The 15,884-nt window shown below is 45.3% G+C and overlaps 2 protein-coding genes across 2 annotated transcripts; both read left to right on the forward strand.

Annotated features, from left to right (window-relative positions):
- The first annotated feature begins 646 nt into the window (after positions 1-646).
- On the forward strand, positions 647-7,857 carry LOC128462055 (epsin-1). Its single transcript, XM_053447298.1, has 9 exons — positions 647-751; positions 1,215-1,370; positions 2,086-2,214; positions 2,373-2,493; positions 2,579-2,754; positions 2,950-4,210; positions 4,500-4,646; positions 5,016-5,174; positions 5,965-7,857. The coding sequence occupies exons 1-9, from the start codon at positions 683-685 to the stop codon at positions 6,477-6,479; spliced, it is 2,733 nt and encodes a 910-aa protein (XP_053303273.1). The 5' UTR covers positions 647-682; the 3' UTR covers positions 6,480-7,857.
- A 3,959-nt stretch (positions 7,858-11,816) lies between these two features.
- Positions 11,817-15,737, forward strand: LOC128462063 (germ cell-specific gene 1-like protein). Its single transcript, XM_053447314.1, has 7 exons — positions 11,817-12,012; positions 12,915-13,109; positions 13,678-13,737; positions 13,837-13,995; positions 14,100-14,211; positions 14,343-14,745; positions 14,923-15,737. The coding sequence occupies exons 1-7, from the start codon at positions 11,817-11,819 to the stop codon at positions 15,124-15,126; spliced, it is 1,329 nt and encodes a 442-aa protein (XP_053303289.1). The 3' UTR covers positions 15,127-15,737.
- Positions 15,738-15,884: the final 147 nt, after the last annotated feature.

Raw genomic sequence — 15,884 nt, forward strand, 5'->3', positions numbered from 1 at the left:
TTTCTCACTGCAGCAAACCTGTTCTTGACTCATATCACCTTTTATTATTTTTATTGACTGTTTTGTTTATTATTCTTGACTGTTTTGTTTGCTATCAGTCCATTCATCTATTAATGACATATCTTGCCATCTGGGTTAAATAGCATTCATACAGGGCATCTATGTGCAGCACTTTCTCTCACACAACCATCTGTGGCAATATAGTTTCCAGTTAGAGGGAGATTGGCTCTTTCTTCTGAGTCACAGTTTCCCGTGGTGTCCTGTCTGTCCCGGGTTTTCTTTGGTCCTCACCCAAGTTTAGCGTTAAGAACAGAGGATGAGGATACAGGCTATACAAGCAAAGTGTGATTGCTTGATATTCGCATTGACTTGCTTGCCATTGTCGCCTCAGCTCTTTTCTTAAATGTCGACTGGTGCCTTCTTGCAGCGCCCGGATCTGGTTTCTGACATCCTGAGACAAGCCAGTGCGATCAGACAGGACAGCAGGATGAACGCTCACTGACCCAGCATCTGCACAAGCAACTGAAGAACCAGACTTTCACAGCACATTCAGGCGTACGTAAAGGTACAAGGGGTTGGATGTGGATCCTTCTATTTCGGTCTTTGAGGTTGCAGCATTATTTACATGTTTTTTCTGAACAGATCGTGGTGGTTTGATTCCCCACCTCCCCCCTCACACACAATGACGTCCTCTATGCTTCGGCGACAGCTAAAGAACCTGGTCCAGAACTACTCTGAGGCTGAGGTCAAGGTACGAGAAGTTCCATTCAAGTAGAGGGAGACTGTGAGCTTTAATCTTTCCGTATAAAGTTATCTGAATGCATATGTTATTATTTGCTGTTTGATTCAAGATGTCTTTAAGTGTTCTTGAAATTGTGAACGTTTTTCTCACCTAATAGATTTGAGATTGGAAAACAAAATTATTTGAATATATTGCTTTGGTTTTGAGGAATTGATTTAAGTTTCTACAACATCGAAGACATTAACTTCTCAGAGGTGCAGATAGATTTCTTGCCAAAATGAGGATCTGATAGGACGCAACCAATAACATCATTTCAAAAGTGATTACTAATCATTACCAGTGTCAAGGAGAAGGAGCTACACTGCTGCCAAACCCTCACAGGCTCCAGCGTCTGTTTTCTCTTCACAAGCTGACATCACCAGCTTTCAGGCTGCCCCACGCTCTGCACTTCCTGACTTTGCTTCCCTTGCAGGTGAGAGAGGCTACGTCTAATGACCCATGGGGCCCATCCAGCACTCAGATGGCCGACCTCTCTGACCTGACCTACAACGTGGTGGCCTGCAACGAAATCATGACGATGCTCTGGAAACGGCTGAAAGACGACAAGAACTGGAGACACATCCACAAAGTGAGGAACAGGGAGGGAGAGTCACGCTTCAGTGCCCTTTACTTTGTGTTAAGACCATGTTTTACCAGCCTCTTCACTGCCATTAAAATGGATTTGATGTTGTGCATTAAATGTAAATGTATTTATAGGAACAGATCATTTTCAAGTACATCAATTTGTTTGTTTTTATTTTCTAATCCAACTAAGTGTCTTTAGTGTTAAGCTGTGTTGTTCTTTAAGTCTTTTCTCTTGTGCATACATCACAAATGTTCTGTGGAAACCCACGATAGGCAGACACAGGTATAAAATGGGTTTATGGACGGAAGATCGATTCATTAGAAAGCATAAGTGAGCAGTAACTTGAGCACGTACAGCAGCAGAGAAATTAAACTTTCATCAGAGGGTTTCTCAGATCACGTCTGAAGGTGAAGGACACTGTTAGGCCAATGTCCAATAAGTAATAAGAGCTCAGTATCATTCTGCTGTGTCAGTACAACACTGGAGACATTTGCATTGGATACACTGATAGACTCGTAGATGGCAAAGTTGTGATGGTCTGTTGTGGTACTGTGTTGTGTGATAAGTCTTCATGTGTCATTTGCCCTGTTGTCCAGTGAGTTCCCTAATCCAAAAGAAAACAAAAACCAAACTATCGATAAACAGTTTATTTTACCGTCAGCCATACACACATGTGTTTGTCATAAATTTGTCTCTCGTGGTGTTTTTCCCACACTAGTCCCTGACACTGCTGGAGTATCTATTGAAGACCGGTGACGATCGGGTGCTTCTGAAAATGAAAGACAGCATCTACATCGTCAAAGCCCTCACAGAATACCGCTTTGTGGAAAAAGATGGCAAAGATCAGGTGATTCGTGTTAAGACTTTTAGCTCTCTTTGAAATGGTTGTGCATGCTATTTATTAGTATCGCATTATTTGTACAAATATATCCATGTCATCATACTCGTTTACACATCGAAGCCAGAATCAGAATGGGATATCTAATATGAGTGTATCTGTCCCAGGGTGGGACAGTAAGAGAGAAGGCCAAGGTTGTCCTTGTTCTAATGGAGGACGATGAGAAGCTAAAGGAAGAAAGAGACTTTGCCGTGAAGACCAGAGAGAAGACTTCAAAAAGCTCCGCAGGTGAGACCTCCTGTCTTAAAGTATCACTGCTAAATCCCCCCCTGTTCTTCTAACACTCTGATTCTTTGTGCTCCTTTCTAACCAGCCTCTTCCTCGGATGTCGTCAAGGATCCTAGCTACACGCCATGCTATGTGGCCGGGGCCTCAGGGCTCCCATCCTTAGACAACATACCCTCAGTGGCTGACTTGACTGCTTCCTTCACCGCCCGCAAAGAGGAACGGATTCGTCAGGAAAATGAGAAGAAAGAAACGGAGAGAAGGGTGAGTATGTGTTCAGAACAAGTCACTCAGATGTAGCAAGTGGATGGATTTGCACAAACTCTCCACTTATATTATGCAAATCTGTCTGAAGAGCGACCTCAACAACATTAATTTAACCAAATACCAGACACAACTTTAATTCAGGTAATTAAAAAAGTGTTTGTGCTAACTTATTTTATTAATGTAATATTGTAGGCTAAGTTGAGTGACGATGAGCTGAAATGGGAAGATGCAGGCATAGACACAAACGTCAAAGTTGTTGCTCGGAAAGAAGAGAAGGACGAGAAAGAGGAGGTGAAGCCAGGTCCTTGGGGAGTGCCCAAAGAACCTAAAGAGGCCACAGATCCATGGGGCAAACCCACAACACCGGACACCACTGAAAAAGCAGCTAGCAGTGATCCTTGGGGGGGTTCAACTGAAGCTGATGATCAATTTGCAGCACCTAAAACGGATGAGGATCCATTTGCTGCAACAAAGAATGGAGAAGATCCTTTCGTAGCATCGAAAGATGAACAATATTCCTTCAACGCCACAGAAGACGATCCCTTCAACGCCCCAAAAGACGATCCCTTCAACGCCCCAAAAGACGATCCCTTCAACGCCCCAAAAGACGATCCCTTCAACTCGGCAAAAGACGATCCCTTCAACGCCCCAAAAGACGACCCCTTCAACGCCCCAAAAGACGACCCCTTCAACGCCCCAAAAGACGACCCCTTCAACGCCCCAAAAGACGACCCCTTCAACGCCCCAAAAGACGATCCCTTCAACGCCCCAAAAGACGACCCCTTCAACGCCCCAAAAGACGACCCCTTCAACGCCCCAAAAGACGACCCCTTCAACGCCCCAAAAGACGATCTCTTCACTGCACCAGCATCAACACCCCCTAAAGAAGATCCTTTCTCTGCACCGCCCAAACCCGCTCAAGATGACTGCTTTGCTGCACCAACAGCTCCGCCCAAAGAGGATCCTATCTCTGCACCATCAAAGCCTATAGAAGATGACCCCTTTGGTTCTCCAACAACAACACCACCTCAAGGGGATTCTTTCTCTGCATTATCCCAACCGACTAAGGATGATCCCTTCTCTGCCCCAACAACACCCCCCAAAGAGGATCCCTTCTTTGCACCGTCCAAACCTGCACAAGATTACGCCTTCACTGCGCCAACAACCCCCCCCAAAGAGGACCCATTCCCATCTAGTGCACCAAAGAATGATGCCTCAGATCCCTTCGGTGCTCCTGCTGCAACATCCCCCCAGGAGAGTGCAGATGCTTGGGGAGCCCCTGCTAGCTCTCCACCTGCTGCTGTGTCAGATCCCTGGGAGACACCATCGACTCCAAAGGAAGCAAACAGTGGAGATCCTTGGGGAGATGAGGCCACTGTGACCTCAGCCACTAATAATTCTGATCCATTCGGGGATGCATCCCAACCGGACAATGACCCATGGGGAGCCCCAGGTAAGACCTAAACAAATGCTTTCAGACTTGTTCTTAGAAAGTCGGGATGTAATTATGTGGTGGGATTCAGGATTCACTTTGTAGATTGTGTCTTTCACGAGTGGTCGTATATATGTTGTGAACCCTCTGATACCAACTCACGTTTGGTTTCCATCTGTCCGTAGAGGACTGAGCCCCAGGACAGAATAGTTAATGACAGAACTAACAACGCCTTGAGACTGAAGGAATTGGTCAATATGTAAGTTACTGTCGTGGTGTCTTGACTCATCTGCTCTGTTTATCCACTTAGCTTCAGCTCCAGCCAGCACAGACGATGCGTGGGGGTCACCTGCTCCACCCTCGGCCTCCTCACCAGCCAATGACCCCTTCGGAGATGGAGCATCCAAAGCCAATGACCCCTGGGGTAAATCAAGCAATGCAACTAGCAATGCCACAGGTATAACACAATTCACACTTTCACACGCTATCCGTCCATTACTCATCATGGTGAATCATCATCTGCTTTGTATTCAGTAAGAAACGCTTCTGATTCAAACCACTAAACCTTTGTGTTGGTAAACTTAATTTGAATCATCATGGTCCAGCTGCTCGGCTGAGACGGGCAACTCTTAAAAACTCAACTCTGTGTCTGCCTGCTTCTGTGTTTGTGTGACTCCATCTCATCTCCACCTTTTCAATCAGTCTGCACTCTGCTAACAGTTCTAATGCATTAACCTTCTCTTTCGCTTTGCTCTCTCTTCCTCCCTGACCTGTTCCCTAAAGACAACACCTTTTAGAGTAGAATTGCACCTTTATTTTATTGCAGGAAAGCGAACAATGCACAAAGAGGAGACGTACAGAAAGACTGCTCATTTCTTGGGCTCGGCGGGGGCGTCGCTAGTTGACTTGGACGATCTATGTTCTTCAAACGCCACCCAATGCTCCCTCACCAACAACGCGCCCGCCGCCCACACACAAGCCATCGGTAAGGACAGAAAAAATGCATCACTCTGCGGGAAAATACCAGTTTTACCGACGGCTTCACGTGGAATTATTTGTGGCGCACTTGATTCTAACGGATGCATGATCGACCTCCGAGCCTGATGAATCACTGACATGCTAAACATCCGTCAGTCCGTGATGTTACAAATGCTTTTCACCGCCGTCCGTCCGAAGTCTTCAGTCAGGAGAGAGAGAGGAGTGGGTCCATGGACTGTAAATAAAGATGGATGACAATTATCCACTTTGTACCAATATTAAGCTAAAACATCCTGGATATGGATGCAACTATCGTTTGACGTCATCTTAAATAAGGGTCAGTGCAGAAGTAATCGTGGAGTCCAGCTGAAATATGACCTATACTGCAGCCAGCCACCAGGGGGCAATCAAGATCCTTTGGCTTCACTTTCAGGAGTTGCCACGTCCATCTTTATATACAGTTCTTAATGGGGACACTATGACTGACAAATATTTATCAATAGGTTTGTATGGAGAAGCTCCTTGTGATCGTGTGCCCCTCCCCTGTGGTCGTTGTGTAGTGAAAAGATGTTGTTGTATACGTGTGTGTGCATTAGAGACCTACTATACCCTGATTAGTGTTATGTATATTAACCAGCAGAAATATAACTCTTCTCACTCCTCTCTCTGCTTTGGTGCATTTTCTCTTTGCTGGAATACTTCGAACTGTGCGACGCCCCCCCCCCCCCCCCCCCCCCCCCCCCCCTCCTTCCCCACACCCCCCCTCTGTCCGGCCGTTACTTTTCCTACTTTCCCAGGCCTGTTCAAATCCATGTCGTCAGGCCCTGGGCTCAGATCAGGGGCTGTTGCCGGGGTGTCCCTTCCTGATACGTCTCCCTTACCTTGGAGTCCTTTTGGTGCCACCCTTATGTCCCCCCACGGCGCATCTTCTGCTAATCCGTCCAGTGAACCCCCCCATCTTCAGCTACCATTCTACGCTATGGGAGCATCCTATTCAGGCTTCGGTGCGCTTCAGGCAGCTCCAGCTACTAGAACAACACCACCTGTTTCTGGGGGACCTCACATGAAGCACCCCTGTGGGGGAGTGGGACCGGTGCAGACTGGACGTCCTGTGGGGGATCCCTGGGCAGCCCCCCCTTTGTTGGAAACAGGAATGGGTCAGTCCAGTTTCTTTGGAGGGAATCTTCAAACTGGAGTGGGTCTTTCGGGAGGATCCACTCCGTCGGCCGCAGGTGGAGTCACGATGCAGCTGCTGTCAGGCAGCGGGCTGAGTGAGGCCGGGGGGAAACACAATAATCCATTCCTGTTCTGACAATGTGATTGATTTGGAAATGTGTTAAAGAAGCACACGGTGTAGGTTCACATGTTTCAGCCCTTTAATCAGCATCATCCCCATTTCTAAGCCATAAGATCACAGATTGTGTTAATGTGTACGTTACAGTTTGTGTGTGTCGTTACATTCAGAAGGAGGTTTTTCAAAAAGGAAGAAATCAGTGGTCTCCTGGAAAGTGCAAAAAAGATAAATGGCAAATAGATTAATTATTAACAGGCAGTGGTATGTACCTGCACCTTAAAGGGCCCAAACATGGAGAAACCACATGTTGATGCTTCCATTGAACCCATCAGCTCCCCAGTGTTCACCTGCTCCCCCCCCCCCCCCCCCCCCCCCAGGTCCAGTTAATGTAACAGCCATGGGGTTGATGTATACAGAGTAATATTTAAACTGTGTGTAAAGCTGTGTACTTCTTATTTGAAACAAATCTATCGCATCAGCAAATTGATTTTTTTTTTTTGTTTTGTTCCATGCTTAAGTTTTGGAAACTGATTGCGTGTGTGTGTGTCTGTGGGACCAGTGAAGAATTTTGTGCGTATTTGCTGTATATTGTGCTGATGTAAATAGTGAAAGAAATCACAGATAAACCTTGAAATATACTTTATAAGAGAGCATTACAATCACGAGTAACTATTTATTGATCTATTTATGGATTGATTCATTGCTTGATTATTTATTTGTGCAGCCATGGCCTCAAACAACTGGTTCAATCTGATTCCAGTGATCACATGGTTCAGCGGTGATGGTATCTGGTCACATTGCATCACCAATCAATTCAGTAACCAGCGGTGGCTTGAACTTCCCTGTCGAGGTTGGTTGTTGATCCCTGAGTCGTTCTCTCTGTCTCTCGAGGCAGAAATGTGTTGTGTGATGTTCAGCTGCAGCGTTGGCTCATTAAAAACAGAATTCTGACCTGCATGCTGTCCGAGCAGAATCCTTCTCTGTATGAAATATCACACATCTTAACATGAAGTCGCTCTGCAGCCTTCTGCTTCTCTACGGCTCAAGAAGTAACATGAACAGCAGCAGGATCAATGCTAGTGCATGAGATCCAGGCTCAGCTTGAACCATGAAACAGACATGGTGACATTCACATCTCTTCATGTCCTTCATGTATGTTTGATTCCTTAATATGATCTCTGGTGGGAAAATGGACTCAAAAGACCTTAAACTATTATTTTGTTCCAGTAGAGGATGATTCGACTGAAAGAACATTAGACCATAACACTATTATTATTTCTCAAGTTTAATTTAGACAGAAAATAAATTTATTTTGCTCTGTATCCAGATTTAAAGTTGTGTTGTGAACTGTGACAGTATAAAGAACATTTGAGAAATAAACTGACACAATAAGCGACTCGTGTTGTTTTCACTGTTTTCTAAGGGACGGCTGTGGCTCTAAACAACTTCCCTGGTGTTGCCACAAGGGGGCCACACATGCACATATTCACTATATTCCAGTGGATTCATGTACAGAGTTGATACCTCAGCTGTTTGCATATTAATTTAAATATACATAATATATTTTTTAGTGCAGGAATAATGGTAAATGTGCTTTTTCCAATAAGATCATTTCTTTCTATTTTGCATTTTGAGTTTCCTGTTTGATTTTTTCTTTTCTTATTTCCTCTTTACAATTCCAGCTTGAAGCTTTTCCATTTCACTGTTTCTATTAAAAATGTCACGGTTTTAATTGTCACTTGACATTTTGTTATCATTTATAAATTTTCTTTTCCAATTTTCAATTTTTCAATTTCTTCAACTTCTGGTCTTATTCTTTAACTGTAGTTAAACAAGCCTTTTTTATTTTAGCTGTATTTGGAAATTTTATTTGAAATATTACCAAAAATATGAAATTATTTTGGCTATGTATCAAAGAATAATGCACCGATCTTGATAATCAGTCATATTTAGAGAGCCGTTACAGTTTGGCCTTTACAATTTGATGCTTATTTTTTTAGATTTCTTAAAATGATTTGTTCCACATCTGTTCTTTATTATTGCTGAACTCTGACCTGTCTTGTTGCCGGAGGTTCTCCTCCTTCTAGTTGAGTCTTGTTTAATCTGGATGGAACCTGTGTTTCACTCATTCATGATCAGCATGAGGGAAGAGGAGTCGGGTCGGGTCATTACAGAATTTGATGGGAAGCAGAGGAAATTTAGGATTGACGCTTGAGCCGGATCCGAGTCTCCCCATTCATGAGCGGGGGGGAGAGCTTAGTGTCTAAAAACAGAGCGCGGACAGATTGTGGATCAGTTCATCAGTTTGAGTTACACTAGGACACGATGGTCAGTTCAGTCCTCAAGCTGCCTTTTTAACACACAATGCTTCAGATCAACAGCTGAGAAGATGATTATCAAAATACAGCTGATATGAAAACCAGACTCAGGGGTGGGGGGGCCTCGACCTGCTGGTCAGTGGAGAGAAGTGGGGGAGAGGGGGGGGGGGGGGGGTATTCATCATAATAATGATAATATATAAAATATATGAGTATAACTCTGAGATGTTTAAAGCTGAAAAAAGTAGAGTGCAGTGGACTCATCAGGTTTTTCAGCCTCCTGGTTAGTTCACTGGTCTGTTAGTTTACTGGCTGGTTGGTTGGTTTGTTTACTGGTTGGTTTAATGGTTGGCTGGCGGTTAGTTGGCTGGTTGGTTTATTTACTGGTTGGTTTACTGGTTGGCTGGCTGGTTGCATTACTGGTTGGTTTAGTGGTTGGTTGGCTGGTTAGTTTATTTACTGGTTGGTTTACTGGTCAGCTGGCTTGTTGCATTACTGGTTTATTTACTGGTTGGTTCGCTGATCTGTTAGTTAACTGGTTGGATTTAAAGGATCTGTTGATGTTTTAGTTGTCTCTGTGTCAGACGACTCCCACTGATGCAGAGAAACCAGTAAAGCTCCTCCTCTCATTTTCCAATCGCAGATCCAGACCAAGGTCTCTCCACTCGTGAGATTGCTTAAAGCCAGCTCAGCACTGGCTGGTGTTAACAAGGCTGGAAGTTTACAGCAGCTGTACCATGAACCAACAACTCATCATCTGTTCCATACCATCCTCTCAAATTAATCACTATAGGACGACAGGTCAGGGGGGTCACGAGAGGCAGAGATGAAGAAAGAGAGGGAGGGAGCTGGGAGTGTGGAGGAGTTGACACAGTATCGGGAGCAAAGGGGAGGGAAAGGAACAGATGGGACTTGTGAGGATTAGAGAGAAATCTGGGTGGTTTTCTGATGGAAACTCACCCAAGACGCAGGAGGGTGTGGTGAGGGAGGGACGCACAGAGGAAAGGTGAGGGCGACCGACATCCACGTCTGAGCAGAGGTGAAGAAAACACCAGGACTCCTGCGTCTCCTGCTCCCGGACACGGTGAGTCCACTTGTTTCTCACTTCTTAGATCTGTGGTGTGAGTGTAAGCTGATCAGGAGCTGAGTGTGAACTGCAGCTGGATTTTCAATCACATGCACGAGGGACAGATTTCAGCTCATCATGATGTGTCCCAGTAAACCCAGTGCTCTAGTAGTTGTGGAGCTTTTTGCTGCTGGACGGTGGATTCATGTTCCTTTAGTCTTTGGGATTAAAACCTGGATGTGAGTTGTGTGTCCGTGGGTCAGCTCCTGTGTGAGCCTCAGATGTTAATCACTCAGGTGCAGCAGGACAATGTGTCTGGACACTTTGGATTACAGCTGAATTAAACCTCAACGCTTCGCTGGCCGATCGCCACGTAATAACTTATGAATAAAGTGATTTGATTAAAGTGAGGTTACATGAGCGAGTCAGAGAGAAAGACTTTAATCACTCAGCGACAATCTCCTCAGCCTCACTGATCTGCTGCTGCATCGAACTCTGCTCAACTTTATTTCAATACATTTTTCCAGAGCTACTTACAGAAGTGAAGTGAATGTAATGAAGTTAAAATGATATATCATATTTCACCGCGGGACCTCAGGAAGGAACGTGACTGAATTCTACCTACAGAGTTATATTATGATTGTTTCTTATTTTTCTCGTATAGCTTTTGTCACAATGATATTTCTCATTGTGCTCTTTAAAATCTGTGGTGTGTTGTAAATGAAAGTTGATCAGAAATAAATTATTACACTGTATTATAAAGGGTGATACTTTGCATTGATGCAGCGTTTTCACGATGAGATGACAAATAGTCAAAGTGACATTAAATATAAATACTTCAGCATCAGCTTTAAATCTAAACATGTTCTGGATTTATTAGATATTGAAGATGGTGAGATGTAAAGAATCTGAACCCAGGAGAGTCGTAGTTTATGTTCTTCATCTTCAACTTGAGGTTCAGCAGATCCATAAAGACATAAAGTCCACAAACAAATCATCACACTTTGAAAAACAGACAATGAGAACCTGAGAACAGAGAAAAACAAGAGTTCAAACTAAAAACATATTGTGTTCAGACCATGTTATGTTGAAAATGATGTAATTATATACATTAAATAGTAATAGTACACAAATAACTACTTAAACATGATGGAGTTCAGCGCTGTTAGACTCTTTCTTGATGACTGTTAATCCAGATGTTTGCCTCTGCCTCCTCTTAGGTGGTCGTCCAGACAAAGACAGAGACATCGAGCATTAATCTCATCCACCTAACTCTGCCAGATTAACACAGATTACCAGATTGGTTGGTAGGTTGACCAGACGTGGGCCTGAGACTCTGGACTAATCGCTCCCCGAGAGGTGGAGGAGCAGGTTGGAGAACGGGAGGTGCCCTGAGCGCCAGACCGATTAGTCGCAAAATCGAGGGGAGAAGATTTAGACGTTTATCTTCGTCCAAAGAGGAGACGGCTGGAGACGAGGTGTGAGCTGTGATGGGGTAGAGCGGCGGCTTCGGGAGAGGGAATGTGCGGAGTCAAGCGTCTCGCCTGGCTCGTGCCGTAGCATCGAGAAGAAGAAGAAGAAGAAGAAGAAGAAGAAGACGAAGACGACATGTACATGTCATGAACTACTGATCTCTGGCCTTCACATCTGTCTCTTCTTCTTTCTAACTCACTGGAAGTGATTAAATCTGCCCACACTTCATCTTCGTCCTCCGTCCTTTGACCTCCGCTCATCGCCTGTTGTCTTCTTAAGCCCCCTCCACACTTCCCCCATCTCTCCATCCAACCTCTGCTCTGTTCTTCTCCTCTGATCTTTGTTCTACTTGTTCTCCCCCCCCCCCCCCCCCCCCCCGCCTCTGCGTCCTGATTGGTTTGCGGCCTCTCACGGCCATTTTTGAACTTACGAAGCCGCAGCCAGGTTCGTCCTGTCTCCATCTTTCATCACGTGTGTGTCTTGCGTGGAGAGGCAGCCATGTTGGAGAACATGTCCAGACGCAACCGCTCCCTGTTGTCCCTGTCCCTCACCTCCCTGGCCCTCACCCTGTCCGTGCTGGCGTTCTGCACCTCCTACTGGTGCGAGGGGACGCACAAGGTGGTGAAGCCGCTGTGCCTGTCGCCCGTCAAGCTGAAGAACTGCGGACAGAATGACAGCCAACCATACACCACAGGTGAGGGGGGGGGGGGGACACTTTTAAAGCAGATATCACAACTTCTACACGGCTCCCCCTGGTGTACGTTTCAATCATACACATCCGCCATTTGTAAACTTTAAAGGTTGAACACTTAAGGTCGAACGACTTCAGAGCTGGATCATCCACAATGAACTCAAATATAATGAACCACAAACCGAATGAACAAATAAACTTAATCTGGTCATTTTATGAGTGAAATGTCGTCTCAGTTAAAATTGGGAAATTCTTTTCACACGTAAATGTTGTTTAAACAGTATTTTAATATGATTCATTTGTAAAATGCTTTTTAAGGAACATATGCATGTAACTTGAAACTTAACATTTTATTTGAATCTAGTGTTTCCCAGATTTAACCTTGATACACATTTTCAAATCAGCAAATTCCAAATCTATGGTTATTAAACGATGTATAAAATACAAACGTGTAATAACTGGGACTGACAAGTGCTGATATTTGTAATGTAACTAACTTTTAATGAAAGTTATTTTAAATGTAAAAAATAATACTCCATATTATTTAATGCAGCCTTTTCAAATGATTTTTCTTGAACCCCACATTCAACGTTTTGCACTTGCAGAGATTCACATAATCCCGGCTTTGTTGCTAATCTCAGAACTTTGTATCTGCAGCTGCATGTTATCTGGACTCTCTAACCCGCGGTCTTATCTTCGAGCTCTAAGCCTATTTGTTTCCATGTACGATTCAATTTCCACGACATAGAAAGACCATAAATTACCCAACGAGCCGTGTGGCAGATTGTTCCTCACACTGTGACCTGCAGAGGATCCGCTGCAGGATTAATGTCACAGTCTCTTGTTCATATTGGTCATAAAGAGACTCTGCATGTAGCATCTTGTCTCTTTGCTCCTCCATTCAGAGGCCCCCACCCCGGACCCCAAGAACCCCACCTCCAACCTGACGCTGACTCCGCTGCAGAAGGAGGAGCTGGCCCGGATGAGGAGGAAGCAGCTGGCCAACGCCGTCCACTACATCTGGGAGACGGGCGAGGACAAGTACATGCTGCGGTACTTCCACACGGGCTTCTGGCTCTCCTGTGAGAAGCACAATGAAGGTGTGTGTTGTCAGGAATGATGGTGAGAGAGTTGATTTGAAGCAGCTCAGTGGGAAACTGAGAGTCCAGCACTGGAACTTGTGACTTGTAGAGACGAGGCTGAAACGCAGGTCGACTAAACTGGTGTCAAAGCTTTTTAACCTTCTAAAGAACGACTATCATCTATACAAGCCTGGATCATTTCAGTCCAGGCTTGTATAGGTCATCAAAAGTCATTTTATTTAAAACCAATTTGATGATAATGACACTTAAAATCTGCTCTTATAACTTGATCCTGGTTTGATTCTTCACTGAATCATCATCCTCAGAAGATGAACGTGTGCATCCTGCAAACAAACAGTTATCACTGGCTTGTATTCTTCATCGAGAGGAGACGTGTGATTGGTTCACGTTCAGCAGCTCAAAGCAGATCTGGGTTTGAACCTGAAGTCACAGACTCGACTCAGGAATGTTGATGGTTGATGTTCAGAACCTTTTTTAAACTCAAGGCGACTCTGAAGAATCTCGACTCCACCGCGTTCATCTTGGTCCCAGGATCTGAGTGGTTACACTTGTCTTGTTCTCTCAGGTGAGGATCAGGTGGAGAAGTGTCGCAGCTTCATCGAGCTGACGCCAGGAGAAACTCAAGGTTGGTACGAGCTCCTCACTTTGAGTCGAAGCAGAACACGTTTCTTAAAGAGCACAGTTACACAGAGATAAAGGATGAACCCCCTCCTGCTGCCTCCAGGCGTCCTCTGGCTGTCCGTCATCAGTGAGTTCATGTACATCGGCCTCCTGGCCATGGGGTTCCTGCTGATGTGGGTGGAGTCCATTTGCCTCTGTGCAGGGAGGGAGATGAACGCCCTGAAGATCAACGCCTATGCCGCCATGTGCACCGTCCTCTCTGGTGAGCGACACTGTGTGTTGTGTGGTTTCAGAACAAACTCTTTAACCTGTTGGACCGAGTCTTTAACAAACCCTGTGTTTGTCTTTGTGTTCCTCCTCCATCAGGTTTGATGGGGATGATGGCGCACATGATGTACACCACCGTGTTCCAGATGACCGTCAGCATCGGACCCAAAGACTGGAGGCCACAGAGCTGGGACTACGGATGGTCCTTCGCGTGAGTTTAAACAAATAGGTTTCATTTAACTTCAAAGGAACTGCTTTGATCTCAGAGAGCAGCCGTTGTGTATTAATCAGCATTCATCTCTAATTAAAATCCCCCCCCCCCCCCCCCCCATGACTCCTCAGCATGGCGTGGCTGTCGTTTAGCTGCTGCATGGCGGCGGCCGTGGCGACACTCAACTCCTACACAAAGACCCTCATCGAGATGAAGCACCGGGCCCGGGTGCGGCTGGAGGAGGCCCACGCTGCCACCTTAGCCCCTTCCTATGAGGAGGTCGTCCGAGGAGGAGGCGGCGGCGGAGGGGGAGGCGCGGGGGTTTACTCCGTCAGCCAGCTGATTCAGCTCGGCCACCAGGGGGTGCTCATGGACCCAACGTGGCCCAGAGGGGTGGGACCAGCTGTTGGACCTCTGGCCTGTGGAGCTGGGGGAGCGCTGCTCGTTGGTGGAGGAGGGATTGGAGTTGGGGAAATGGGAATGGGAGGAGTGGAAGTGGGAGGAATGACTTCTATGGGAGGAGTGGGAGGAATAACCGCCATGGGAGGAGTCAGAGGAATGACGGCCATGGGAGGAATGATGGCTATGGGAGGAGTTGGCGTGGGAGGAATGACTTCCATGGGAGGAATGGGAGGAATGGGAGGAATGCCTTCCATGGGAGGAATGGGAGGAATGGGACGAATGCCTTCCATGGGAGGGATGGTAGGAATGGGACCTGGAGGAAATGGGGTGGGAATGGTAGTGGGAGCAGTGGGCGGAATGGGAGTAGCTGGAGTGGGAGTGGGGCGGCTGGGGGACCCTCACGGACTGGTGGTGATGGAAGGATGCTGCGTTGAAGGATGTGAAGACTGCGAACGGGAGATGGACGAGATAGATTACGCTTTGCAGGAGGAGAGAGAGGACTCACTCTGCTGAGACTCTGTAGAACTTGGATGAACGACACTGGAACCACGCCCACTTTTGTATATACAAAGTTTAATAATAATTATGGCACATTGTATTTCTGGACTCTTTGTTTGCAGCAGTCACACACTGATTTGTCTTTTGATTTTCTGACTCACGCAGTGCAACATTATTTTTCTATTGTTGTGTCTCTGGCCACCTGATGAGTATTCACTTCCCTTGTGGCTCCGGTTTGGTCTCCACCAACTTAAATATCAGTGTGTGTAGATAAGACTCGGGTCATTTGAGCTTGTTTGATTTACAATTTGAATCTTCTCCTGGATTTATTTTAAAACATCATATTTTGCTCCAACCTCAAAGACCCAGCTGTACCTTTGATCTTTCTAAACTAAATTATCGATTTGTTTTAGGACATTGACGGAAAGATCAGTGTGAGAAAGGATTTGTTTCATTTTTATAAAGACAGTTGTGATTGTAAAATATGGTTAAATGTGTTTAAAGGACTCCAGGCCAATGGAAACTCTGAATCCTGTTGATATTTGTATAAAATTATGTTTCTGTGATGATATGCAAAGAAAAACAAACATTATCGCATATACGATAAAAAAGAGCAGTTATTGAAAGCAATATTTATATGTAATGAAACTTTAATGGATGATGTGATAGAGTCTGTGAACTTCACTGCGTTGGCTGTGACTGTGGTTTAAAGTGTTATTCACAGTTTTTTTTTTATTCATTGTTTGTATGAATGAGTTTGGTGACAAATTAAA

Source organism: Pleuronectes platessa, chromosome 18, assembly GCF_947347685.1.
Source record: "Pleuronectes platessa chromosome 18, fPlePla1.1, whole genome shotgun sequence".
Taxonomy (NCBI): Eukaryota; Metazoa; Chordata; class Actinopteri; order Pleuronectiformes; family Pleuronectidae; genus Pleuronectes; species Pleuronectes platessa.

Excerpts from the sequence above, each read along its gene's own strand:
- LOC128462055 (XM_053447298.1), top strand. The coding sequence starts at position 683 with ATGACGTCCTCTATGCTTCGGCGACAGCTAAAGAACCTGGTCCAGAAC. Across the intron at positions 1,371-2,085 it reads ACTGGAGACACATCCACAAA|TCCCTGACACTGCTGGAGTA; the intron begins GTGAGGAACAGG and ends TTCCCACACTAG. Across the intron at positions 4,647-5,015 it reads TGCAACTAGCAATGCCACAG|GAAAGCGAACAATGCACAAA; the intron begins GTATAACACAAT and ends ATTTTATTGCAG.
- LOC128462063 (XM_053447314.1), top strand. The coding sequence starts at position 11,817 with ATGTTGGAGAACATGTCCAGACGCAACCGCTCCCTGTTGTCCCTGTCC. Across the intron at positions 12,013-12,914 it reads CAGCCAACCATACACCACAG|AGGCCCCCACCCCGGACCCC; the intron begins GTGAGGGGGGGG and ends TCCTCCATTCAG. Across the intron at positions 14,746-14,922 it reads TGGGAGGAGTGGGAGGAATA|GGACCTGGAGGAAATGGGGT; the intron begins ACCGCCATGGGA and ends ATGGTAGGAATG.